This window comes from Diospyros lotus, chromosome 4 (assembly GCF_014633365.1).
Source record: "Diospyros lotus cultivar Yz01 chromosome 4, ASM1463336v1, whole genome shotgun sequence".
In the NCBI taxonomy this organism is placed as follows: domain Eukaryota; kingdom Viridiplantae; phylum Streptophyta; class Magnoliopsida; order Ericales; family Ebenaceae; genus Diospyros; species Diospyros lotus.
In genome coordinates, this window is record NC_068341.1 from 6135242 (window position 1) to 6162009 (window position 26768).

The 26768-nt window shown below is 36.2% G+C and overlaps 2 protein-coding genes across 4 annotated transcripts; one reads left to right on the forward strand and one right to left on the reverse strand.

Annotated features, from left to right (window-relative positions):
- Positions 1 to 627: 627 nt before the first annotated feature.
- LOC127799378 (ubiquitin-like-specific protease ESD4) lies at positions 628 to 11070 on the forward strand. Of its 3 annotated transcripts, none has more exons than XM_052333368.1 (10): positions 628 to 896; positions 1076 to 1949; positions 2029 to 2120; positions 2206 to 2299; positions 2471 to 2569; positions 3863 to 3955; positions 4054 to 4173; positions 8955 to 9058; positions 9760 to 9832; positions 10595 to 11070. In XM_052333368.1, exons 2-10 carry the CDS (start codon positions 1206 to 1208, stop codon positions 10655 to 10657), a joined length of 1482 nt encoding a protein of 493 aa, XP_052189328.1. In that variant the 5' UTR covers positions 628 to 896; positions 1076 to 1205; the 3' UTR covers positions 10658 to 11070. The 3 variants fall into 3 exon arrangements, with proteins under 3 accessions (XP_052189328.1, XP_052189327.1, XP_052189329.1); XM_052333367.1 differs by having other exon boundaries at positions 628 to 871; XM_052333369.1 differs by having other exon boundaries at positions 628 to 871; positions 1113 to 1949.
- Positions 11071 to 11955: 885 nt separating this feature from the next.
- On the reverse strand, positions 11956 to 23701 carry LOC127799379 (kinesin-like protein KIN-13A). Its single transcript, XM_052333370.1, has 13 exons — positions 23347 to 23701; positions 22973 to 23238; positions 21120 to 21341; positions 19962 to 20150; positions 18777 to 18881; positions 18550 to 18627; positions 18287 to 18368; positions 16968 to 17130; positions 15805 to 16134; positions 13675 to 13893; positions 13036 to 13570; positions 12877 to 12942; positions 11956 to 12629 (listed from the first exon to the last, which is right to left on the reverse strand). The coding sequence occupies exons 2-13, from the start codon at positions 23183 to 23185 to the stop codon at positions 12447 to 12449; spliced, it is 2385 nt and encodes a 794-aa protein (XP_052189330.1). The 5' UTR covers positions 23186 to 23238; positions 23347 to 23701; the 3' UTR covers positions 11956 to 12446.
- Between the last annotated feature and the right edge of the window lie 3067 nt (positions 23702 to 26768).

Genomic DNA, 26768 nt, shown 5'->3' on the forward strand with positions numbered 1-26768 from the left:
ATTCATGATATTCTTGTAGACATTAATATTGACATTCTTAATGATTGACTCCAATTATTATAAATAAGGATTGTGCACGCATTTGTTAAATTAATTATTATTAAAATTAAATTTAAAAAAATTTACTTAATCTTAATGAGTTTTCAGTTCATTAAAGGTGTATTTGATTGACATGAAAAAAATAAAAAAAAATATTTTTCAGCCAAATTATTACTTTGAGTGTTTGATTGACAATGTTTTTCATAAAATTTGTTTTTCATTCAATTATAAAAAGGGGTTGGTTTTAATTTTTCATAAAAGTTGAAATGTATATATTTTTTTCATCTTATGCAATCAAACAAATCCTAAAATTTAGGCATCGATTACGACCGACCAACAAGTCATGGTGTTGCTTTGTTTAAAATGCTTTTGAATTTTAATTTTTAAGTTCAACCAGTGTAAAATACAAGATTTTATATAAGAAAATAAAAAAATATAAAAAAGATGACTATATAAATATATATATATATATAAATAAAGAGATTAGAGTGGTATTTGTATAATAAATAAATATTATGTCCGCCCGTCCGTCCGCGTACATAACAAAATAGATTGGCATTGTCAGATGTTAGATAATAATTTTGTTGAGGTAAGTATAGATAGGTGGTGGGAACAGAAGAAGAAGAAGATGCGGCGTGACATGGTGGTATCATTACTTTACCTAAATTGATGAATTGAAGAGGCAGGCTAGGCTAGGCTAGGCTCGGCCCGGCTCGTACATCGTATCGTACCTACGCGAAACCTAAGACTGGACGGACTCTTGAAGCCAGAGCGGAATCCACAAAAAGTCGCTTCCGAATCTGAAATTCGTCGATTTTGATTCAAAACTACGGTCCGACTCATGGCTTACTCTTTCGGTTGTGTTTGCATTTCAGTTATTCTGTCGATATGTAGCTTAATTTTCGTAAATAAAAGTTTTTCTTTTTTGTTGGAAGTCCTCAAATTGACTCTCCAACACACTTTGTTGCGTCTCTGTTTCTTCATTCATTCATTCATCACAATACCCTAATTTTTTACTATCTTTCATCAAATATAGGGTTTTGATCCTCGCCATTTCATTGGGTTTGATTCAGCTTTTGGAATTTCGCATGCCGAACAGATGGGACTGATCAAATGAGGCGGTGTTCTATATTTCCGTATACAGTTTGGAAGTTTTGGGTCGTCCAATGGGTGCCCTAACCAGCAATCGTAAGCGCTGCGACGATGACTTCACCTCCTTGAATTTCAAAACCCCGTCTTTTTATTCGCTCAATTTGGATGATAGAATCGATACCCACATTTCGAAGAAGCCTAAAACTTCGATGTCTATGCATCCGAGTTCTGGGCACCCGGTTTCAAGTGCGTCTTCGAGGATTTATCGGTATCCCGAGCCAGTGAATCAAATTCGAAGGGAAGTTCATGCCCCTTGTAGATTGCGTAAGTTTGGATTTTGGGCGAGTTCGAATAGGGAGCCGAGGTCGAGCGGTACGAAGGAGGGTTTAGCTGAAGCAATGGGGAATGCTTTGAGTTCTCACTATGATTGGGCGAAGACTCGCGCTATTGAGACTTTACGGTTCTTGACGAAGGATAAGGAGGTCATTGATGTTGATTCAGAGACTGAGAACGATACTGTTTTGGAGGATTCGAGCATTGAGGAGGTAGAAGTTTTGGAAGATGCCCGTGAAGGGCGGTCCGTGGGTTCTGATTCGAGGGACGTGAATTTGAAAGTTGATGATGCGGGGAAAAGGTTGGACATACTCTCACTGAACCAGGATTCGGATGTTATGGGCTTGCTGATACACAAGAAATTGCTCGAGAGTGCAGAGAGGCGGAATCCTAAGTTGAGCAGCTTGAGCTTTCAAATAGAATTAAATGAGAAACGGCTTGCTTCATTTCAGTCGTTGCGTCCTGCAAAAAAACCGGAGGAGAAGGTGAAAACTGCTTCTATTTTTGGAAGTGCTATAGTCTTGAATTCATTACTATTTCCTTATCTAATCTGATTGGTTTCAGGATGTACACCAAGACTTGCTTCGTGAACCTTTTACGCCTCTTACAGAGGAAGAAGAGGCTGAGGTTTCTAGGGCTTTATCAAACTCACATCGGTATAGTTTACATAAGTGATGCATTATTGCTTACCAGAGGGGTTTTTGTTGGTGTAATTGATATCTTTAGTTCTTATATATGCAGGAGGAGGGTTTTGGCCAGGCATGATAACTCTAACATTGAGATTACGGGTGCAGTTTTACAATGTTTGAGACCGGGTGCATGGTTGGATGATGAGGTGATTTAGTTTGTTTTGTATATTTATTTACTTATCCTATTCTCTGTCCTGAACATAATAAATGTTGGAAGTCCTGATTTAATTGCTTGCATGATAGTTGAATGGAATTATCTGGATGAATAAGTAAACTTCTTGCAGTTATTTGACATGAATTACTTTATTCACCTGTAGGTCATAAACTTGTATCTTGAATTACTAAAAGAGAGGGAAAAGAGGGAGCCCAAAAAGTTTCTGAAGTGTCATTTCTTCAACACATTTTTTTACAAGAAGGTTGGTGTTTCTATTTCACATATTGTTTTCATTGCTCTTTCACCTACTTTCTTAGATAAGGCAGAATATTTTGTACTGGACCATGTGCTACGTGTCTTACTATTGATTTTTGGTTAATACAATTGTCTCATGATTTCACTTACCCCTCTTAAACCGTTGGGTGTTGAGTTCTGTGATAAGCAAACATTTATTCAAAAAGAGGTTGGAAATGGGTATCATCCATATACTTAATTAAGATCTACATGCCCAATATACACCATTACTAGAAAAAGTTGATGGATTCTGAATATTGATTTAAAGATAGATTGATCCACCTGGTAAAAGATGAAAAGATCCTGTTCTTCAAAATAAAGGCAGATGTCTCAATTTCTTCAAAGTCCTTCCATGTCAGCTCTCTAGTAGATCAGAAGCAGAACATGTTGAACCAAAAGCAATGGTTTCCTCTTTTGTCTACCCATTAATGAGGTTGAGCTGGAACTAGATAGAAAGTCTTGTGCCACACCAAGGCAGTGAATCATCAAAAATTGGGGCTGTGGTCTCCCCATGATGCCACATCATTGCCCCCCCCCCCCCCCCCCCCCCACCCAACCAAAAAAAAAAAAAAAGAAGAAGACACCTTTGAAGGGGGATTAAATAACCATATTCTCTGGGAGAGGAAGAATTGTTTTGACCCAATAAAGCTCCGCTTTCTACCAGTACAACAGTAGGGTACAACAAATATTAAAGGTTCTCCAACTACTTGTGAAAGGTTTGAAAACCTGATTCACCAGTGCTTGTTTTTAAACTATTTAGAGCTAGTGAACTAATGTCATATTTTTCCCATCGAGGGCCAGACCACTTTTGTTCCCATTTCTTTTCCCCCCCAGCAATACCCCATCTAATTTTATTTGGCATCTATAATTGACAATCAAATAGAAAATCTGAAAGTGAAAACTATTGACTGTGTTTTGTCCATTTGAAATGCTACAGGTGCATGATATGATTTTTCTTGATCTTTTATGCCCAATCCTATGCTTCCTTGCTCATTGGGCTTACTTTTTGCTGTTAAAATTATCTTACAAATTGTCAAGAATGTGTAATTGCCTTTTCATCACTGTTAAACACTTAAATTGCATTATCTGCTAGCAAATTTTAAGTTTTTGGGCATGCCAATCTTAGGCATGTGCTGTTGTATATCTCAAGAACTTCTTGTGTCCGTGTATTTATACTTTGTTATCGGATCATTATTCTCTAGTGTTCAAGTTCAGTAGCATTTCATATCCTTAATCAATAGTTTCTGAATCTAATATCCAGTTAATTGGTGGGAGTAACGGCTATGATTTTAAATCAGTGAGGAGATGGACTACCCAAAAGAAATTGGGATACTGTCTTCTTGAATGTGATAAAGTAAGTTATGTTCTGTTCATGTTTTCATTCATCATGCATTTGTTTTGTTTGTTCTTTTGTGTGTTAATCTCTATATTGATTTTCCTAACTTGGGTCAGATTTTTGTTCCTATCCACAAAGAAGTTCACTGGTGCTTGGCAGTTATAAACAAGAAGGATAAGAAGCTCCAGTATCTTGATTCATTAGGAGGAATTGATAGTCGAGTGCTGAAAGTACTGGTATGTAGTATGGTTTGTAGTTAATTCCTGTCTTCCATCATCTGTAAGGATGCATAATCTAGAAGTTACCCTTCACAAGTTTCTCTTTCTGCACCACTTCCTGCCCTGCAGAATCTGCTGTCTTTGTTTTAATCTGGCTCTTATATTGTTCAAGATGTCTTATCAGAAGTGACTTGGGACTTGTGCAACGCTTTGGCCAACACATGCATGCCAAGAAACTGCTATGTGAAGTACATTATAAAGTGTAGTTTTCATAGAAAAAGAAAAAGAAGAGGAGACCAGGAATTTGTTGGAACATGCTTCTCATGCCACATAGACTGCATTGAATGACTTGGTGCAACCACGTGTCATCAGCATATAGTACACTTGGATCTCCTATCTAGGGAAAATTTCATGTCATTGCTCTAGGTCAGGATTGAATTCCTATAAATCTGCTAGAAGAACCATATATATATATATATAAAAGTAATTTTCATTAGTGGAAGGTGCCAACTGCCAAGGAGTTGCCACCTCTATACACTTGCCAAGCTTTATTCATAGAATTTAGAAATTTACTCAGAAGTCTCTAGGGAATCCACATATTGGTGTAAGCTGGACTAATTTACTGCCTCTGAAAACCAACAACTGGAAAGGCTAGAGCTCTACTCTTCATCTCTTTCAAAAGTTCTCTAGGTCCACTCTCTATAAAATCCACATCAAATAAAATAGCAACAATAACTGTGCTTGCTTCCTTCTTTTCCTGCTGTCTTCTCTGCTAGGGCTGAAGAGGTCCAGGATACACTCAGAAAATATCATCATCAGACTGAACATACTGAGCAGTTCTCCTATGTTCACCTTTAATGTTGATAAGGCCTCAAAGCAAAGGAACTCAATTCAGTAAATGAAATGCCAAAACAAAACACTATCATACTCACCCAGCCTTAAAAGTCCAAAAGGCCTTTTGAACTGCCTAATCCATTATCCTAAATGGAAACTTCCATTCTGAAAAATGAAAAGCAATGAAGAGATGGACAGCCCTTCCTGTAGACTCCTCACTAAAAGAAAACAACCAAAGAACCATTGACTAAACTGATATATAACAGCAAATGTGTTGTTGCTTTCTTGCTGAAACAGTCCTTCCTGCAAAACATGGCCCTTCCATTCCTTAAATCCAAATCCATTCTTATTCACCACCCGAGCACTTCTATAATATGTTCTCTTCCACAGGAGCATTTGAAACTTTGATACCACCATGGGTATAATTTCCTTAATAACACAATTGACACATTTACTTATATCTTATACCAGTTCAGGCATTCTGTCCCCTCTTTCTCTCATTCAGTCATTCTCCCTCTGCTCTGGTATTTGTGGGCTTAGTGATGCTTCTGACACTCAATCTCATGTTTTTCTCTCTGAACTTCCCACAAATGCCCACAAATATATTTATCCCAAGGCTATGTTACATGGACTCTGCACTGTTAAGCGTTGCACTGGTGTTGACACAACATGACATTGGTACTGGTATGGAATACACGTTGGAGCTGACATCACTCCAGTCGACATGGCTGGCCTCAGCTGACTTATCTCAAACGAAAGACCCAGATCTGAGTATCGGCGAACCCAGATCTGGGTTTGCACAACCCAAGTCTGGGTTGTGAGAAATCTACTTACCTGGTTTGTGTCTTGGGTTGGCTTGGATCAAGATTGTGTTGCTCCGAATGAGTTATTGGCTTGTGATGAACAGATCCAGTGATGCTTCTTGGTGACTACTTCTGGCTGGCGAGATCTTCTAGATGAGTTTCTTGGCTTAAGCTGCCACCACCTCTACTCTCTTTCTCAAAACCCTAACTCAGCTCTAATGTCATGAGCATAAGAAGGAAATAAGTGATATACAAATAGTAAGTCAGCTTTCTTATTGCTGGTAGAGTAGACCTTTTTTCTTGAGAGAGAGGGCTTTTCAAGTAGGCCTACCAGAAAAATAAAAAATAAAAAAATATATATATATATATTCTTGCTATGATTTAGAAGAGAATCCATGTAACCTTTATAATTAAAAAAAAAAAATTCAATTACAATGTAAGTTTCAAATATAAAATGAATTCATTTGTAAGCTTATAGATATATGATGAACAAATTTAATTCTCACTAGTGCACAAATCAATTGATAGTATAGTATGCAATTACAAGAGTCGATCCCATAGAGATTTACCAAATTTATGCAATTAAATTTAACTACACTATGTCCTAAAAATAATAAAAATTGGGTAACAAGAATTGTCCTAAAAAATATCTAATCAATTAAAGAAATTAATTAATTAAAATAATTAAACTAATACAAAAATTAACTATAACTTATACATGGATTTTTTAATCAATAATTAAAAGCCTAGGAATCCAATTTCACCAATACATTGCAATTCTATGTCTTTAATTCTACAAGTCTCAATTCAATTCTAGGGTTCGTTCTTCCTAATTTATGATTATTCCGTTAGGTGTCCGGTTGTAATCAAGTATTTTTAATCATCAAATTAACCATGGTGTCTAGTATAATCTGTGACTAAAATCCTTTAAGATCAAAAGAGCATATATCAAGAACCAAATAGATATTTTAGCTTGGTGTCTGCATCAAATATCTATTCATTCATTCAAGAGAGCTATTCATGGCTCAGCATATGGTGTCTACCGCTACCATGTCTCATACAATCGATTTATTTATATTAACGGTGGCCAATCAATAACACAAATAAAAAGATTGAATTAATCACAATGAATGAAACTAGAATTAGGAATTGATTAGACAATAGTTCCAAATTGACATTGAATATTCATGTAAGGCTACATCGAATCCCTCATAACTAAATTGATAAAATCCATAAAAAGAATAAATGAAAATTAAATTGCTTCCCTGTCAGATCTGCAACAGCACCCACATGCAGCTCGCCTTATGCGTAACCAAGCCGTGCCTTGCGTGCGCTTCTCAATTCCTCCCCTTGCGTGCACAGCTACAGAAACTTGGATTGCATCAGCAGCTTCAGCCAAGCCTCACGTGGCCTCCAGTTATGCTGCCAAGCTTTGCGCCTCCCGCTGCTCGTTTCTCTGTTCTCTTCTCTTCCCTTTTATAGCCACAGTTTCCTTCTTCCTTTTTATACCCTTTGATTTCTAGGGTTTATTTTGAGATGTAGTTGCTGAAATCTCAAAAATACCCTTCATTTATTGGATTAATTTTGGCTCTTAAATTATTAATTTTCGCATGACAGCATTAGACCCACTTGAGACACAATTTTCACCCTCAAAACGACAAAATTAGCTAAAGTCGTAGAAATGAAAGTTATAGCCCTATCCCTTAGCTTTCTATAGCATCAAGAATCGTGTCAATCTGACATATACACATAAAGTTATGCCTAAAATACTGCAAGGCTGCTGTAATTAACGTCATTAATCCTAAAATCCCTTTTCCTACAAAATACTCACCAAACACATCAAACAACCAATTTCACAGAAAATTATAGCATAAAATATAGGAAATAAAGCATAAATAACATCACAAATATGGTGTTATCAATATATATATAGTTATCAATTAATGGATCCTAATTAATCCATAACCATAATTTATAGGTATAGAACTAAAATAAGTGTAGGGGTGTAAGATTTATTGTTTTCTATGTCGTATCTTTGTACCCTTGTCTTGCATTTGGACACATATCCTCATATCCTGAAATTCTTAGAATTGAAAGTTTGACGTCTTGATATGTACTAGTAGTCGACACCCGTACTTAAGTCCATGTAACATTGTCCCAAGGAGTGCTTGAATTTAGTTAAAACAATTTAAAACTAGGGAAGAAATTTAAAGTCAAAATAATTTTCAAAGAAAATTAGAAAAGATAAAACTTGTCACCTCACTTTCTTCTATATTCTTTTGCATTTTGAATTACATTCAAATCTGACTTCAATGCATGAGTTGTACATAAATATTGAAATGAATTCAAAACAAAACAAAACAAAACAAACTAGCTTCTATAATAGCAAAGTATCAATCCAACTAATTTTGGCCCAAGTAAAATTATAAAACATACCATAATTAGAAATAATGGAACAATTAAGCCTACCCCCTCTGCACCACAAAATCAGCACTCTAATGTACCCCTTACTTGTTCCCATATCCCAACCGTGAGTGTACCATGTTTCTGGTAACTATGGTACATAACATTTTGAAAACAGTGGAATTAGTGATGCAAAGGGATCCCTTGTATATATATTTTCCAATGTTTTCCTTAAGAAGGCAAAAACCAAAATATAATGAATTGAAATTCATGGGGGGATATTGAAGAAATACCATCTTTCGGAAAAATATAGATATATCTATTCTCTAACGTTTCTAATTGTCACATTTTAAAGCATGTCTGTGCTTCCAAGTATTCAAATGACTCGTGTTCAAGGTAACATAAGTATTAGCCAAAATACATTGCCATTTGTTGGTTGTTCCATGTTTTATGACTAAATGTTGTTTTTAGAACGTTATATCACGTAATTTTTTGGGGTTGCAACCCAAGTTAGTGCATTTTTTTTACTTTGGTGTTTGGAGCCTCTAGATTATTCGAAGTGGTTTTGAGAGGCAGGGGTATGCTATGTTGTTAAACACAGTGCATCTGTTAGCCTGTGTTTGTCAATAAAAATGAAGTTTCTGAAATTGTGAGTTGTTGCTTGTTTTCTTTTCCTCCTAAAGTGTATCAATTGTGTGGATTTGAGGCAGGTGTATGCTATGTTGTTGCATGTTTGAAATGACCATTGTTTCATGCCAGGCAAGGTACTTTGTTGATGAGGTGAAGGACAAGAGTGGAAAAGACATTGATATTAGTTCGTGGCAGGAAGAATATGTTGAGGACCTTCCTCAACAGGAGAACGGGTCTGTATGCTTTTCAACTGTTTTTTTTTCTTTCAGAACTCTCTGGATGAAGAATCCTAAATTAGTTCCTAAATCTTCTAAAAGAAATTATTGTAATATTGTTGTGGCATTATTTTATCGGGCCAAATGTATAGATTTCACAAGCTAAAGTGTAGAAAGAAAAGAATGAAACTATTACCTGTGTTTAAGCTGATCTCAAAAGTCTCAACAGTTATTTACTTTCAATGCACATGCTTGATTCATTTTAAGCAATTTTTGCTAATTTCATTTCAAGATATGCTACTATTTTGTATGTGATGTGCAAACAATTTGTTGTCCTTTGGATTTGATTTGTTGCTAGAAGACATGATGAAACAATTCTGCCTTTTATGGTCAGCTAGCGATTTGTTGTCATTTGGATTTATTCTTCTACTTATTTCTTCGTAAATCCCAACTTAACATATGTGTTTATTTTGTCATTTTCTAGTAACTTTCATTTCTTATAAAGTCACATTTACATCTATTACTGCTAATTCCGTCATTGAGTTCTCATTCTGTCAATAAACTTCCAGCGAGTTGGATCTCTGTTGTAATTTTTACTTTGTTGAAGTGGAGCAGCATTTAGGGGACTTTGCTATTTTCTGATGTTTAGATGCTTATCTTCATGCACAGGAAAATGTCTCTAACTATGCACAAAATGCCTGCTTTTTGTTTCTGGACAGGTGGGATTGCGGTGTGTTCATGATTAAATATGTTGACTTCTATAGCAGGGGTCTAGGACTCTGTTTCAACCAGGTAAACCAGGGGGAGTTTTCTTGAAATTTTTGTCTGTGCCTTTGCTTGAATGATATATATATATATATGTATGTATGTGTATGTATATTTCATTTGAAGATGTTTTCCCAGTCAAAATTTAACTGCACTATCTTGGCTCTACATTTCCCACATATACTATCTAGCTTGCACTTCAAAAACTGGGTTTTGAAGGACATATCATTATCCCTGAGCCAATTTGAGATATGACGTGTATTGGGAAAAGTAAGAGAAATTGCAAGAATATTTGGCACAGCATTGGCATTATGTTATTTGCATATTTGTGTACTGGAATGTGCCATGCTCATTGCAGATACGTCCTCATGTGGGAGAAAATAATTATCTTTTTCTCTTGTTATTGTCTTGGGTGAAAATGTCTTGGCAGTTCTCCAGCCTTGTTGAAATGTAAAGATTCACAATCAATTATTTTGGTAATTTGTAATTAAAAAAATTCCATTGTTGTAAGGAAATTGTCAACAGATTGAGTAGTTAAAGTACAGAGTTTTAAGTAATTATTTAATCATCAAGATTCGAGACCACTTTGAAGTGCCGTAACATATTAAAACCATATATTCTTTGCATGTTTGTGTAACTGTGCTGGTTGCCTGATGCTTTGCAAGTACAACAGAGTTTGATTATGTTCCACGTTCACTTGGGAGTAAATATCCCTCGAGTAACCTGCACTGTTGTCTTCCTTCTGCTCTAATTGCAGTTCTTACAAGGGCTATGTCTTATCCCTTGCAGGAACATATGCCTTATTTCCGACAAAGGACTGCCAAGGAGATTTTAAGATTGAAGGCTGAGTGATCTTCTGAGCTGGGGTTTGATGCAGATGTATCTCCCAAATATTGTTGGCTGAGATAGTTGATCTGCACAGGAAGATTGATGCAATGAAGTTGATATGCATAGTGTTCATGTAAATTGGCTCAAGTTAAAGTCAAGGTCTATCGATGCCCACATGGGGGTTGTGGAGAGGAGTTTGCCTATTTCTTCGGCTAACTGATTGAGATTATCTTGTTCAGGTGACCCTGTTTTTGAGTCGAGTATTGGTGTGCAAGGGATGACAGGCAATTTGCGAAGTGGTGCAAGAGTTTTCCAAAACTTAGTAGTGTTTCTTTTTTGCTTTTGTTAGATATGAGTTCATATTGGGTTCTTAGTGTAATTTGCATTTGCTTCTCAATTTTATAGTTATGACCCCGGAAGTGCGGGGATTCATCTCATGTCTGTTCCTCCGAAGTAGTTAATGACAAGCATTTGTTTTCGTCCCCAGGCAAATCAGAGAAATTTTAACACCCAAAGCTCCTGTTATGCTCAGGATATTGCAAGCCAAGCAATTGTTTGTTTATGAGGTAGTTTCTATGATGGAAAGTCCTTGGCTGCCTGGCAGGAAAATCTTGTGGGAACACTGGAAAATAGAAATTATGAAACCTTATTGTGGCCAATTCCAGGCTGGGCTGCGTTAAATTGCTCAACCCCACTTGAATTGGAAAAATTACTTTCAGAAGGCCCATTTTTCTGGTTCTCTTTTTGCCCTTTTACCATGAGTACTGCTATTCATTTAGATTAGAAATGAATTTTTAATCTAAGTAGCATGTTTTTGTTAAACAATAAAAAGATACACAATAAAGGAAAATGTTATCGGTACTTCATGAATTATATCATGGGTTATATAATATAACTAAAATGTTCAAAATATCTCATTTAAGATGATAAAGTGAGGTGGTGAAGAGACGTAAAACAATAAGACGCATAACTAAAATACTTTTCATTCAAGATGATAAGGCAATATGACGCAACAAGGCAAGATGGTGAGCTGCAAAAAATATTTTTATCATTTATGATGCATTATGTAATCCAAAATATAACCCATGAAATTCCAATAACATAGTCACATAATAAATATTAATACTTAAATATTTTCATTGTTCAATGAAAAAGTTTCACTCAATCTAGATAAATAGCATTATTCTTTTCACTTCATAAAAGCTGCTCTTCTTTTTCTTCTGCCGAGCCTTAGCTTTCTTAACATTCCAACGTAAAATGCTCACATCCTTGGCCTCAAATTCATATAGTTGCAAGCCATGATTTGTCTTAAAACATAGAAATGGGGAAAACAAGCCGGGAAGGGCTCTGACATGTAAATGTAAACAAATGAAGTTTTATGGAATACATCCAAGCCATAGAAATATTACATAGTATCTATTCACCTTGTTTTCTTTCTTTCTTTTCTTTTCGTTTTTTTTAATTTTTTTCCCTCTGCAAAGAAATGTCTTCCAGCCACCATCCAGCCCAGAGCTACAAAACCATTCCTTAACACTCACCAGAGATACATTTCACTTTACATCAAACCAGCAACAGATGCAGATCCCCGTCATGAAGAAACATCTATGTCCTTGGAAGCCAGGTTGGCCATTGCCGTTCTTTAGTGCTTTCCACAATGACACATACCTTCCAGCTTCATAAATGCACCAAGATGATGAAGAAATATTCAGAAGTTGGATAATCACCCTCTCACACAACACTTGGTTTCATCGGAGCAAAGATTTAGCCATCAAGATGCCAGTTCCTGATGAGTTGCAAAGAGAGTAGTTATGCCTCAACGGGGTACCCTCTTCCTGCTCAGGATCTCCTGTTCTTTAAGTCGATGCTGAAACCTCGCAAGGCGAGCTTGCAGGCTGACCAACCCAGCTGCTTTGCGCGAGAGCACAAAACTCAGCTGAGTCACATAATTGTCAATGAGACTGCCTGGTTGATCCACTTCTGCCAGCAGTTTCATTTCCTGGAACAGGTTTCGTGCAAATAGTGAATATTGAACTCCAGTACCAAAGTAGGAGCCAAAATATAAATTGAAATCCTTCTAAATGCTTTGCTATAACAGAGACAAATAAGAGTCTTATGATAAATCTTGGCTAAAAGAATAATTTTCAATATCACATGCACACGTTGAAAGTAACAGAAAATTGGAAGAACTCGGTTTTTTTTTTGCTAGTTAGGAAGAACAAGATAGTGTAAGAAACTTCACTTACTTCACGAACAATTTCCATTGTATCTTCAATTTCCTTTCTGTGTGCAGCAATTAAGGCCTCTTCTTCCTAAATGGTGAGAACAGGAAAAAATAAAAATGAATAAGACACATTGGAAAAGCTTGCAACATTAGAAAGCAAAAATGTACAGTTATCACAAACCTCAAGTATTTCATTGATATCACCATCAGGAACAGGAGGTTCAGGTTCATATTCGCGGGATCCTACACTGTTACTGGTAAGATGGCTCATATTTTGCTGCTTATAGCCTGTGGTAGAAGGATCTGATCCACTGCCATCTTTTTTCGGCCAATTGCCTGGCTTTTCAGATTTTTCATCCCTATGAGCTTTTCTTCGAGGTGGAGACACCTTCTGCACTCTTTCTTCTGTATCAAATGCGTTTTGAGAAAATGATGATGAATAATTCTTTTGACTTGTCAAACCCCCAAAATTTTGTTTCTCCCTTTCTAGAGCAAGACCAATCATTCCACCATCCTCGCGGCCATTATGAGGCATGCTCTCTTTTTCTACAAACCTTCTACCTGTATCAACTACAACTTCTTGTTGCTCATAAACATCCTCCACATCAGCAGGAACGGGAACAGATGATGTTGATACAAATTCCTTGGTGGTAGGTGGCAATGAGCTTGCGACTTGGTCCTTTTTTGGATTACCACTTCTTGAAAGACTTTTAACCCTGTTAATTTGATACTCATATTTTAGCTAAGAGAATATTATGTAATAGCATGGAAATCTGTTAGGTAAGACATTTTTGTTGAAACATGTATAAGAACTAGATACCTATCAGCATATCTTAATGTATTGAGTGTATGTTCGCATGAGCCTGCATTTGGGGAAATACAAGATATCATCACAGTTTTTGAGTTGCCAACAAAGGAGTCACGAAGAACTTCAGTGAGTTTGCTTCCACGAAATGGAATGTGGATCTGGTCATTATCAAGAGCACGAATACACTCCTTAAGAGCCAAAAGACTCTTGTTAATTTCAGCTCCTTCAATCCTGTAATAAACGAGAAGGATATTTATCCCTGAAAGTACATTTGTGGAGAATATCAAAATGGTACATCAATAAAACCCAGCTTCAAGCCATCCTATAAAAGGCAAAGCAGTGGGAAAAAAAAACTTTTTAATTTAATATTCCCCATTCATTGTTATGTTAAATGTACGCCACACGTATTACACAATCATCAAGTAACATAATTAACAAAATATAAAAGATAATTTTGCATATAAAGCAGGAGAGACCATATACAAAAATCACCCTCACCCAACCCTCACAAAGTGGCAAGCCCCGTGCAGTAAGGGTGCCCTTCAATGTTTGAACTTGCAGAACCATCTTCTCCCAAAGAAAGGTAGAACCATAGGTTGAAGTATATATACAATCTTTACACCATGAGGCTGATCAGCTGATATTTGATTCCATCCCAATAATCATATGAAAGAGATTGAAACTAACATAACTAGAATAGAACAGACCAGTATTTAACATCATCACTTCAAGCTAATAAGTGAAATGATATTCTATATAGCCAATCAATTGTTAGAAAGGCGGTGGCGTGGAGGTTTTTTTTTTTTTTCCTTTTTTACTTTCCATGAGTTTCAGTACTTGCACTTTAAAATTTAGCTCAGGTTTCTTATAAATCCATCAAAGACTTAAAAGTCCTCTACACTACAAAACCATTAAAGACTTAATTACTTTGCTTCCTTCTCTAATATCTACAATGAGCTTCAAGTCGTTTCAACATTTCATCAAAGAACAGAGTAGAAGCACTACAAAAAATGGAAGAGTTACTTGATGAATAACTGTCAATGAGAACCACGGGCAACTCAAATTAAATCACCCCACAACATGGTATGGATAGTTGGATCATGGGAAACACATGTCCAGCTCCTGGCATTTTCTCAGCAATATTCTTCACTTATTTCTTCTTTTTAATAAATAACACTATGAAACATAATAAAGGGCTTGACACACCCAAGGACAAAACAAGACTCATACACCTAGAGTCCCATGACACACCAAAAAACTAAATGAGCTCTCAAAAGAAAACTGGCCATCCTCTTTATCCACAGGAAAAGGGATATGAGAATGGGTTGTTTTCAAACTACCCAGAGAGAACACTTTTTCCCTCGAAATCCCTACCATCATGTTCCTTCCAGATATACCATATCACATCCATGGGTACAACCACCAAATCCTACTGCGTAGAGAGGAGGAAATACCCTACTCTAGGAATGAAGGAACCCAGCACTGAAGCTAGTAAAGTCCAGTTATAACATGCCATACCCAAATATTCAAAAAAATGAGACCACAAGCATTATGTCCCCCTGCAGTGAAGAAGGAGATATAGCACCGGTCCATCACACCTCTTGCAACTGTGGGGAGGAGGGGTACCTCTGTGAACTATAAATTGCAGTATTATGATGCAGTTTGATCATCTCCCTGTATTATCTCAAGAACAGATGATATTTAGGACCTGATCACAAATGATGAAAGCTAGAAATAAAATCAATGACAAATTTCAGCAAAATTGGAACTTCGCAGTAGCAAAAATAGATGCTGGAAGCGAATAGAAAGTAGGTAAATAAAGTGATAACGCACACTGTTTTGGAAGAGACTAAAATGAAGCTGGAACAAATTGTATTATTTTCTTTCAGGCAATAGATGTAAAAAGGCTTTGAGAAGACAATATATAGATAGAATGATGATATGCTCTCCAGAGTTTCCACTATATCTTACTTCAAGAACCAAAGGGTGTGTAGGAGATAAGAGTTCAAGTGAGATTTATACAATTAACAATAAATTTGTTAGTTAACTAACTTTAGAGGTATTTATGGTTTATTAAATAATAATTTCTAATTCATGAACTCCGAAGTACCATGCGCAAGACACATGAAATGTTTTTAGTACCTTGTCTGACGATCATTATCTGTTGTGTCAGCTCCTCTTTCACTACCAGCAAGATCAATGAATGAAATCTTGCCCACAACCCTTCCACTCTTAGCCTCATTTCCATCATTGTTCTTCCTAGAGTCTTTAATTTCACTGTGTTTCTTGACAGCCAATTGCAAAATAGCATGTGACCTCGAAGATTCCTCATTGGCACCAGTAGACCCTGTACTTCTTGATGCATTTCCCCTCTCAATATATTCTTTAACAATCTGAACATCAGAAACTTCAAATTCTTGCAGTCCAACAATGCAAACTTGCTGTCTCCCATCTTCTCTCATACAAAGTTTCCTAAAAGAGCAAAGAAAGAATCAGTACGACAGATACACACTTATCAAGAGTTTCAAACATGCATGCTGACAAATTAATTAACATGTAATTTTATTTATGACACAAATCTGATACCAAGAAATTAAACAGTCATTGCTGTTGCGCTTGCAGATATTTTGGAGCATAATCAAAAATCATCTAGTCAAAGCAGTGCCAAGACTTGTAGAAAGGATGAAATAATTTGTATCCATCCATCATCCACGTAATCTTCAACTCATGTGTTAATTAGAAAAGACCTCCAAGTCAACATGAAACACAAAGTGCAACTAGTGGCAAACCAAACATAATCCACTGTGATACTTCTAACTACCCAATACTTCTAATATGGTGTTAATACATAAGATTGAACCCAAACCCCTCCTTGACCCATCCTCTTTGATTCTGATTGTGACGCATTCAAGGTACTTGATGTATACCAGAAAGAAGAGGCTTTCCCATGGGCTGGCATCAACTATTTAGTCACAAACACCAAAATTAATCCCAGAAACCCACCAGAACATCCTCAATTAGTAATAAAAAAAAGGACAAAAAAAAAAAGGAATAAGAAAAGAAGCCACATATCACTAATTTTGTTCTCTATTATGCTTCTTTTTTTTTTCTTTTTTGTATTTTAATGTTGAGAGACAAGATTCTGAAACAGTTGAACAATATAGCCAAGCTGCATAGAAAATTCTTTTCGCACACAAATCAAATTCATGTAATTGACACAACTTGACATATGAGCACATAAACATCAAGAAAGGAAAGAACATAAAGAAAAGATGAAATCTAAGTAAAGAAAGAAAGAAGGATACTTTCTATCACTGAGAAGATCAAAGAGTTTTCCACCATAGATTTCAAAAAAGCTAAGCCACAATTTAAATCCCTGACTGCGGTAAGTCGGATGGTATAATAGTCTAACAAGATCTTCTGCAGCTCTGAGAGGTAATGGTTGCATTGTATATGTCTTACCACTTCCTGCAAATATAATGTAGTACCAATATCAATCATCCACATCAAATTTTGAGATCAGCAGAATTGGTCAATCAAGCACACATAATACAGGAAATGAACAAGATCAGTCACATGAAAAACTGAAATGTAATTCCTTTAGTTTTGCTAGCAAGAAAATGACTGCTACTTATGACAAAATAGTAATAACAATAAAGCAAATGATTGCAACTAAATAATTCTTGTGCCACAAAATCTTTTTCACCTCAATAAGGAAATAATCAACAAGATAAGAAAACAAGGCATGCCCAATGCATGAGGCTCCCTGCTTTTTGAGGGTGAGGGTATTTCCACAACTCAAACCTATGACCTTTCAGTCACAAAGAAGCAACCTTACCGTTGCTACCAAGGCTTGCCTCAATCAACAAGATGTGAAATACAAGAAAAAAAATGCGCTATTGGGTAAACATATATTGTATCCTGCTGCTTGCAAAAAAACAGACTTGTCATTATCCATCTTTATGCAGGAACATTATAATAGTTGATTACTTGTAACAAATGGCACAGCAACCTTAATCTTTTCACATTCTCTTAACTCCAACAGAAAATATGCAAATTTTATGAGGAGAATGTTGTTCTTGATGTTCCCCCGATCAAACAGTGATTAACTGGTATGAGATATTGATGGATCTAATAAGACCTTCACAGTTAAAAGGACAAAACTCAAATATCACGTTAAACATGATGATAATAACTGGCTTCCTCATGGAATTTTTTTTTAATAAACTCCATTGGTAGAAATATAGACTAGCAACTATCAAGTCAAACTCTCCATCTCTTTTTTATTATTATACAATTTGTAAAGAAGGGAGTACTTATAATTTACTCAACATATCTGATAAGACTGAAGAAACCTTCAAGCCACAATGGGCCTGATTCATTATCCAAAACATTTAGCTACGCAGAATATCAATTTACAGGACTCAAACTTGAAACCAAAGAAAAACTAAAGTAAGCAGCAGATCACTTGCTTTCATATACTCTGTTGATACAGACAATTAAATGGTTGTGAAGTAGCAAGACTGCATCCTGCCTTCTGACTGACAATTTCATATTTTCTTTTGATACAAGCATACAATAACGAACTCCACAACATAGAAGGATTAACCAGGCATCCACGCACCTGTCTGACCATATGCAAAACATGTTGCTTTTGTTTTCTGGAAGATAGATGGAATAATTGGCTGCACAGTTTCACGATACACCTGCTCAAGCAAGCATGAGAAATACTGAAATTTTAATCGTATGAACCAAAACAGGGAAAAAAATGAAAGAAAACGAATAGAAATGAGGTGATGAACTGAAAAAATTTCATAACTAGCTCCTCATTTGTTGCATCAGAAAGAGAACCAAGCAACTTAAATGTCTAGTTCACGAATGGATTACCTCATCATTTGTTACATGTTCATCTAGAACTGCATCAAAACAGAATTCATGCTTCTCCACATATGCAGTCAGGTCCACCTTTCACATCAAACCAAAAGTTAGTTCCTCCAACGGAGTAGATAAGAAAAAAATACTAATTCAATACCAAGACATTTCTATCCTTCCACATCAAGTTAAGCATAAATAATTAATTCATGTGACTGTATGACAATTGTTATATATCCAACCTTTAGCTTGGGTTCATGAACAGTTAAATAAGCATTGTCATTAACAGTCACAATGTCATCTTCCTTCCGAGCAATCTCCTTCTTGTTTAATGGTCTCTTACGGACCTGAGACACACAACAATGTACTTTAGAAATACTCAGAGACTACAACCTAATCAATTTATACCTTGATTAAGCAACTATTCCATAATCAAATTAATAATATTTAAGTCCAAAACACTAGTTTGAGTGCCAAATTTAATACAAACACCAACTATCTTCTATAAAACAATGCAACTGTTTCTAGCCTCATAACAAACTTGGACACCTATTCTTGATGCATGTGAACTGCTGGCTGAAACTGGAAAAACTTATGTATAACTGCAAATGCATGTTCTTTGTACTGGAAAAACAAAACAAATAGTGCTTTTAATTAGAAAACTTCTTAGCACTGTTGGGGTAAGCAATGAAAGAATGATTTTAACTAGAATAACCCTAGAAGTGCACATTAACTGGCTGCTATGCTGATCTTTTACACACCAGAATTTTCAAAGCGAAAGAAAACTTTGTAGGCACCTATGATATTTTACCATATTTACTATTCACTCACCATATGCCACTGCTTGTACCGTAGAATGAAGATGTCTTATACAGAAAAAAAGGACTTTGACCTGATTAACCTTCTAATTTATGGATAACGCTTTAGAAATACACAGGGAAAAAAGCTGGTCCAAGTTAAATAGAGTAAACGAGTCTCATCGGCCAAGAAATGAGAAAATTTTGAGGCACAAAATGGCAGTAAGAGCTAGATTGTATTTTTGGGCCTTAATGACTCCATTGCTTTGTTTATCCCATATACATAATACATCATTCCACGATGTATGGTCAAGAAACCTAGCAGTTACTTAGAAAGGAAAAATAACAAAGAAATTAGAAAAAACATATCAGTAAACTAAGAATATTTATCCAGCATTGCAGCAAGATTGTAGAAATCAGTGTATTGCAATGTATACACATCACAGATTTAAAAATTTGCTGGGAAAAGAATCATCTAAGCAATGGATATTTGACATCCTTTAGAAAGACAACTCTTTAGAAAATCATGCCATCTCAGATAGGCCATTAATGCATTTTCCACCAGGTCAATTTCATAACTGGGATATACATGAGAAAGAGTTGTCTGTTAATGCCAACACAACGACATACCACAACTTTTATCTTAGCCACATTGTTTTCCCTTGTACTGCTATCCTTTTCACTAGGTAACCCAACTGCAGCATCAGTATCAATTTGTCCTCTTTCTTGCTTGCCAGCAATTGTATTAAGATCATTTTCATATGCTTGTGTGACAGCAGGCATAAAAGGTGATGTCTCAAATGGTTCTGAGATAACATGCTGAAAAAGAAATCAAAACAATCATCAGTTAACAAAGGGAGATAATAAAATAAAGCAAGAAGATTTCTGAATTAAGTTGCTTTTACACAATTTACAACGGCAAGCAACATAGCCTTTCAACATAAGACAAATAGTTAATCATATCATCAGGCTCTAGATGAAATAGCCAATTATTATATGCATTGCCATCATTACTAGAAAAGGTAATGCCCTAGACGTAAATCATGTTCCAAAAATATGGTAAGCTTTTGTTTCCAATATGGTGTACAACAAAATTCAAGAGTTTGTCAGACTGCCTCCTGACGAAGAGCAAGACAAGCTTTGCAAACAGGGCTTTTTTCTTTTTCTTCTTTGTTAAAGCTGCTACAGCAACAGAAGATACAATACAAGGCTTGGCCTTTAAGGCTTTGCATAGTTAATTAGTTATACAACTAGTAGTGGTCTAGCAGAGTGTATTAATTATTAGTGTATATATGTGTGTGTGCATGTATTGTGAATTTTAGGCTTTGATTAGTAGTAGGCAATCAGGTCGGGTCAGGTGCATTCTGTCTAAACCAGACCCAAATCGATGTCCAGTTCCCAAAACCCAAAACCAGGACCGAACTGGACTAGAAAAAAAAAAAAACAGTTCTTCTAGTGTCTAATAACAAACATAATCTTCATTGTAAAAGAGACACACACCACTTCTTGTAGCATTCATCCTTAAAGAATTCTGAAATATAACAAGGTATGAAATTGGCATTAACACATGATATGCCTTAAAAACATGTAATGTTTCTGGTAGTGCAACTAAGTAATTCCCACATCCACGCAGTTTATTAAAAGAAAAGGCAAGCAAAGTTCAAATTCCAAAACCAAACAAATCACAAACAAATGTTAACTACTACTACCACCACCAAGTAATCAAACTCTTCTTTAAAAGAAGAAGGAAGCCTCTTAAGATTGCAACTCATGGTAAAAGTAGATTACCTCGGATAAAAGCTCTGTATCATCCATAGCATGAAGATCCAAAAGGCCTGCCCCAAAATCCCCCCTAAACTCAGGATAATAGAAACCCTCTGATGCGCCAACCCCACCTGAACTTTGGGCAGTTGAAATGTATGGCTCGGAAGCAGAATCTCCATTTAAATTAAGGTTTCTCATTAGTTTGAAAAGCCGTTGATTCTCTTCAGCAGATTGTGCTCCATAACCCTTCGAAAATTTCCAACTTCCTCACATTAAAATCACACTATAATATATACACAAAAAGCACTAGATGACTTCTAAACCTACACTTACGAGGGGGGAAAAAGGACTTCTAAATCTACAAGTCAGGCTGAAAGAAAGAGAGATACATATACATATTCATTCGTGCAGACTATAATGAATTGTGTGAAACTTAAGTAGTGAATATGCAGTACAACTAGAACAAAGACCTGAGCATCATATCATAACTTTTGCATTCTCTTTCAACATGCTACATACAGAGAAAATATAGTCAAACAGGATTAATCAATATGGGTAGAAAGTAGGATGCCAATCACACAGCATAATACCAATGCAGTTAGGGAGTTTTTTTCAGATTAGGAATAATTTGCAATTAGGATTTATGCAGGAAAAAGAAAAAAAAAAGGAAAAAACATGAAAAGTTGGGAGCTAATTTACATATATAAATAGATACAAATATATACATGCATGTTTGCTTAGAAAATGAGATGAAACTAGTAGATCCTTGTCCTAAAAGTTTTGGTTAGAGCCATAAAAATTGCCAATCTGTAATTTAGTTTTCCTTTTATTTTCATTTTACATCCATGAATCCTAGTTCCAAGGGGTAGCATTAACACTACCGGCCCAACAATGAAGCCATATATGCGGGGGCATAAGGCCCCCAAAATTAGAAGGCCCCTAATTTTAAAAATTTATAATATATATATATTTAATAATAGATTTTTTATTAAAAAAATTAAATACAAAACATAATAAACCCTTTTATCTTCCCTTCTCCATTTCCCAATTTTTTACCATTACTGCTGTTCCCAAATCCCAATTCCCATAATCCCATCAAACCCACCTTCCCTTTCCAATTTTTCCCTCTTCCCCCCCCCCCCCCTCTCTCTCTCTCTCTCTCTCGCGTGCGCTTCGACGGTCACTGCACACAGTACACTCACTGTTTGCTTCAGCCTTTAGGCTTCACTTCAGCATCTGTCACCTGTGATCTGTATTATTGTATTGTGACTGTTGGGCCAACTCTGCTCACCCCTGGCAGCAACAGCCAAACAGCCTCTCCCATCGGTGAGCCTGCAGCCGCAGACGCATCCCCAGGCCCCCGCCGAGGCACCAGACAGCAGCGCCCCTTCTTTGAAGGTCACATCGGTTGCTGGTGTCGCCGCTGCGGCAACAAGTTTCTTCTTCAGCTTTAACTTCTCAATTTGTTGTTTTTAAGGCTTTCTAGGTGTACTTGTGGGAGTGTTTTTTTGGCTTTGATTTGTTGTGAACTTGTGAAGTTGTGATTTGCTGTCTTTCATTTTGGTTATTTGATTAACTGATTCTAGTATGTTAGTGTATGCCTATGCTCTGTTTGTGAAAATTACTTTGAGAAAGAAACGAAATGTTTGTGTAAAAAGGTGTATTATTTATTTTTTTATAAAAAAAATAATACTAGTGAGAAGGCCTCGGCAAATTTTTTTGCCTAAAGCCCCTAAATTCGTTGGGCCGGCTCTGAGAATTAAGGTATTGGTGCTTCAACGGAAGTTACTGTTGCATTTCCACAAAAACAGACGAAATGAACTAAGCTCCAGACATGGGAATGAAATCAAAAAAATATAGAGGCAATTTTGTGACACCTGCATGAGAAGGTTGGGCAGGAGGCTATGATCGGTTCCAGTAGAAGCCAAAGGTGAGGCCAGATGCTGCAACCCAGCAGACTGGAGCCACCTCGCCATGACTGCATCGCCGGCGTCGCTCCCGGGACCCGCATTATGCAGGGACCCTCCACCAGGGTGATGATCATACAGAGCAGTTGCCGCAGCATTGCTCTGCTGCATCTGGCCACCCATGTGGCGCTGCGATCGGCGTTGCGGAGCCAATTTTCACGATCTATTGATCAAACCTGCAAAAGAAAGAGCAAATACACGTACGAACAACAAACAGATCAATCAAAATAAAAAACCTAACTCACCAGGCACAGATCCAAGAATCCTGAGTGAAATGTACTCACGGGGAGGCGTAAATTCCAATCCGAAGCAACCACGCATGAACGCGTCCGCCCTTCAAATCCACCGCCAACCAGAATTCACCGGAATCGCAGCCGTTCAATGCAGATGATTCATTCAATTCAAATGCAGCCCTAAAAATCCTACATGAAGTATCGATCACGATCCGTGGAATCAAGCGGTACGAAATTGGAATTGGTGACCAGATCTGAAGCAAACGGATAAAGCAAAACCCTAATTTTGGAGGAGAAAAGCGAACGCTCCGTTTGTATATCTTCTCCAAAACTTCTCAGCGATAACAGCGAAGCATTCATATAACATATACTTCGTGAGAGAGGAGAGAGATTGCGTATACCTAAGCCAAATCTAATATCTCGTAAATATGTATTTATTTGAAAACACTAAACGGCTATTTAATTTCGCAAAGACTAATATGCCCTCGTATTACTATTTGTTTATCTCGTGTTATATTTACGTAATGACGGAAATGCCCTTAATCTGAAACTAAAATTCTGGGCAATACAAAATTGGGGTATCAACAACAACAAATTTGTTTTTCTCTATTAATACTCTAAATAAAGTTATAATTTTTTTGATTTAAAATAATTAATTATTTTTAGCCATTTCCTATTTGCATACTTCGATTTCATACATGTGCTGGAGAGGATAATATAGTAAAATGGCGGCGTAGGGCGCAGGGTTACACGCTATGAAAGTTGGGTGGCAAGTCGTAATTTAGTGATGATAAGGTGGCAATTTGTGTGGGTTTTGGCTAATAATAAACAATGCTATAATTAATCCAAATTAGGCCCGAAGCCAAACTGCCCGGGCGGCATTTTCACACTGAAAGGAATCACATGAACCAAATAGCCGACCATAACCCAGCGTTGGCCACAGACATTTGTCCGATTTATACGCCAAGTGACTTCGAATTACCATATTACCCCTATCCCATCCGCCATCTGACATCAGCTATAATTTCAGAATTCCTAGGCTATTTCCTACTTAGAATAAGGATTTTTTTTTTCCAAAATTTTGACATAAAAATAAATACTTTTTTTGATTATACACACATATATATATATTAAAATAAAAATAAGATACCCAAGACATAGCTTCGCTGACAAAAGAAGTATACTCGGGGATGATGCTATTTGGACTCTTAAGTTCAATATTCGACCCTGAAACTCAACAATCAAGGTGAATCTAAAAATTAAAAATCGTTTGCTACCCTCATATTTGTAGCAAAGTTAAAGATTGAATTGGCCGCTAAGTTCTCTAATTTATCTCTTTTACTGATATTATGAGATTGAATAGTGAGGGTGTACATGATGGTGCGTTAAAAAAAATAAAATAAAAATAAGATATCTTTAGTCACATTTTTAACCCAATTAAACATTAAATTTACTTGAAACTCAACCGATTAATACCTACAAAATAAAGTTTCTTAAGTTACATGCCAACTCTTCATTTGATGAAATTTGTCGTTTTAAGATGATTATTTTTATATATAATTATTGTTTTGTTATAAATAAATTATTTCCATAATTCAAATTCGCGACTTCCCATTGCATTCATAAAAGAGGATTTTATAGGGAATTAATAAGTTGAGTGGTGAGGCATGATGATTAGATTTATGGATGGGGAAGTGTCAATAGATGGGGGGGTGTAACAGGTTTGAAGCAAGAGATGGGTCATAGTCACGGGAAGAGACCTAAGTTGGAAGGGGTCAAAGCTTGAATTTTTATTAGAGCAATTCCCACTGTTTGTGGGGACATTTGCGTTGGTGGTGTTGTGTTATATAGAGTCATAGACTAGTACTAGTATGGTAATAGAAGATGCACGTGAAATGGTCTCTGAAAATGATCACATAAACCACCAAAAGGCACCAGTCCCATGGCAGGCTGCCTGCTGCCCCCTCCCCAGCTCTCATGCCCTCGACGCCTTTGCTCCCCTTTCCAAGATGATTTGGGATCACAGATTTACTACTATTTATTTGTTGTGTAAAAAGTAAACAAAAAAATGAAAAATAATTCATTCTTTAGCCATACAAATTAACGTGGACATGGATACGATGCTTTGATTTGCTTGAGAAATCTCATATTCCAACTTTTTGAACAATTTTTCTCTGTTTTATATACAAAGCATGAACTCCTATCGAACTCATAACATTATTAATAAAAAGATTTCTATAGTAATTATGAATAAAATCAATTTCTTCCTCTTAAAAACAATTTTCTTGGAGAATTGATTTAGTTTTAGGCATCTAGGGAAGTGCATGCCGTTGGTTTCTTGGAGGTTAGGGTGTGTTTGTTTATGGTAATGAGTGGGACACACAGAGGAAGCAATGGTGTTGGTGGATCTTCAAATTGTGGACCCTTTACCTCTCCTTTTTGATGAGGCCAACCTACCCTTATCATGCCTTGCCGGACACTCCTTTTGAATAAAGCTTTGCTTTAACTTAAAGCATTGAGGCTGAGATCCATCCAGCGTTTTGAGAGTTCAAATTTGAATTAAAGCTCCAATTTTTCATTGACCAGACATGGGGTTGAGAGCTGTGGTATTTCTTTTGAGCTGTGCATCCACTAATGACTTCACTAACAAATTTGGCTCCTGTGGATCCCTTTCCCTTGTGGGTTGTGTTGTATGAGTTTCAGCCAGCAATGATTTCACATTTTAAAATAATTTTAACATATTCACTGTTCTGATTAGGATTAATTATTAAACCTTGTAATATTTTCTTCTTATAATTTGGTGTGAATTTTTGTAACTAAACTTTTTGGCCTTATTAAAATACCTAAGAGAGAGAGGTAGAGAGAAAGTCAAAGAGGCCCTTTTAAGAGTTCATAAAATATGCAATGTTTGACCATATGGGACAATAAAGTAAACAAAGAAGCTTATGCTTTCCTTTTCAGATCAAAATCATTTCAATGAAATGGGTATTACTTCCAAACACAAGAAGTTAGAACAAAGAAACAGAAGGAAGGAAGGGAGCCAAACAATATGAGATTTCCCCTCCTCCTCCTCCTTTCTTCTGTTCTTTAAACATTTCATAAAATCCAAAAGCTAAAAGGCTCTGCACAGCATGCTGATCTATTTTCTTTGTTTGGTTAACCATTAGTTTACTTGGATTGCCTACTGCTTGTTTGCTGCTTCAGCCAAACAGCCTGGCAGGGCTGAGGTTTGAAAAATTATTCCACATGGGGGGAAAACCACTGTTTTCTTCCAGAAAAATTTATAACATCAGAGATTAATTATCAGTTTTGGGAAATTGCCTCCATACTCTTATTTTAAAAATAATAAACATTTTTTTTTTGTTCATTTTGAAATTCTTGACATTCTAAAGTTTGAACTTAAATGAAAAATATTTCAACCTGAATGTACAATATGGTATTGTACATTTTAAACGATCGCTCCCTTTCATGTG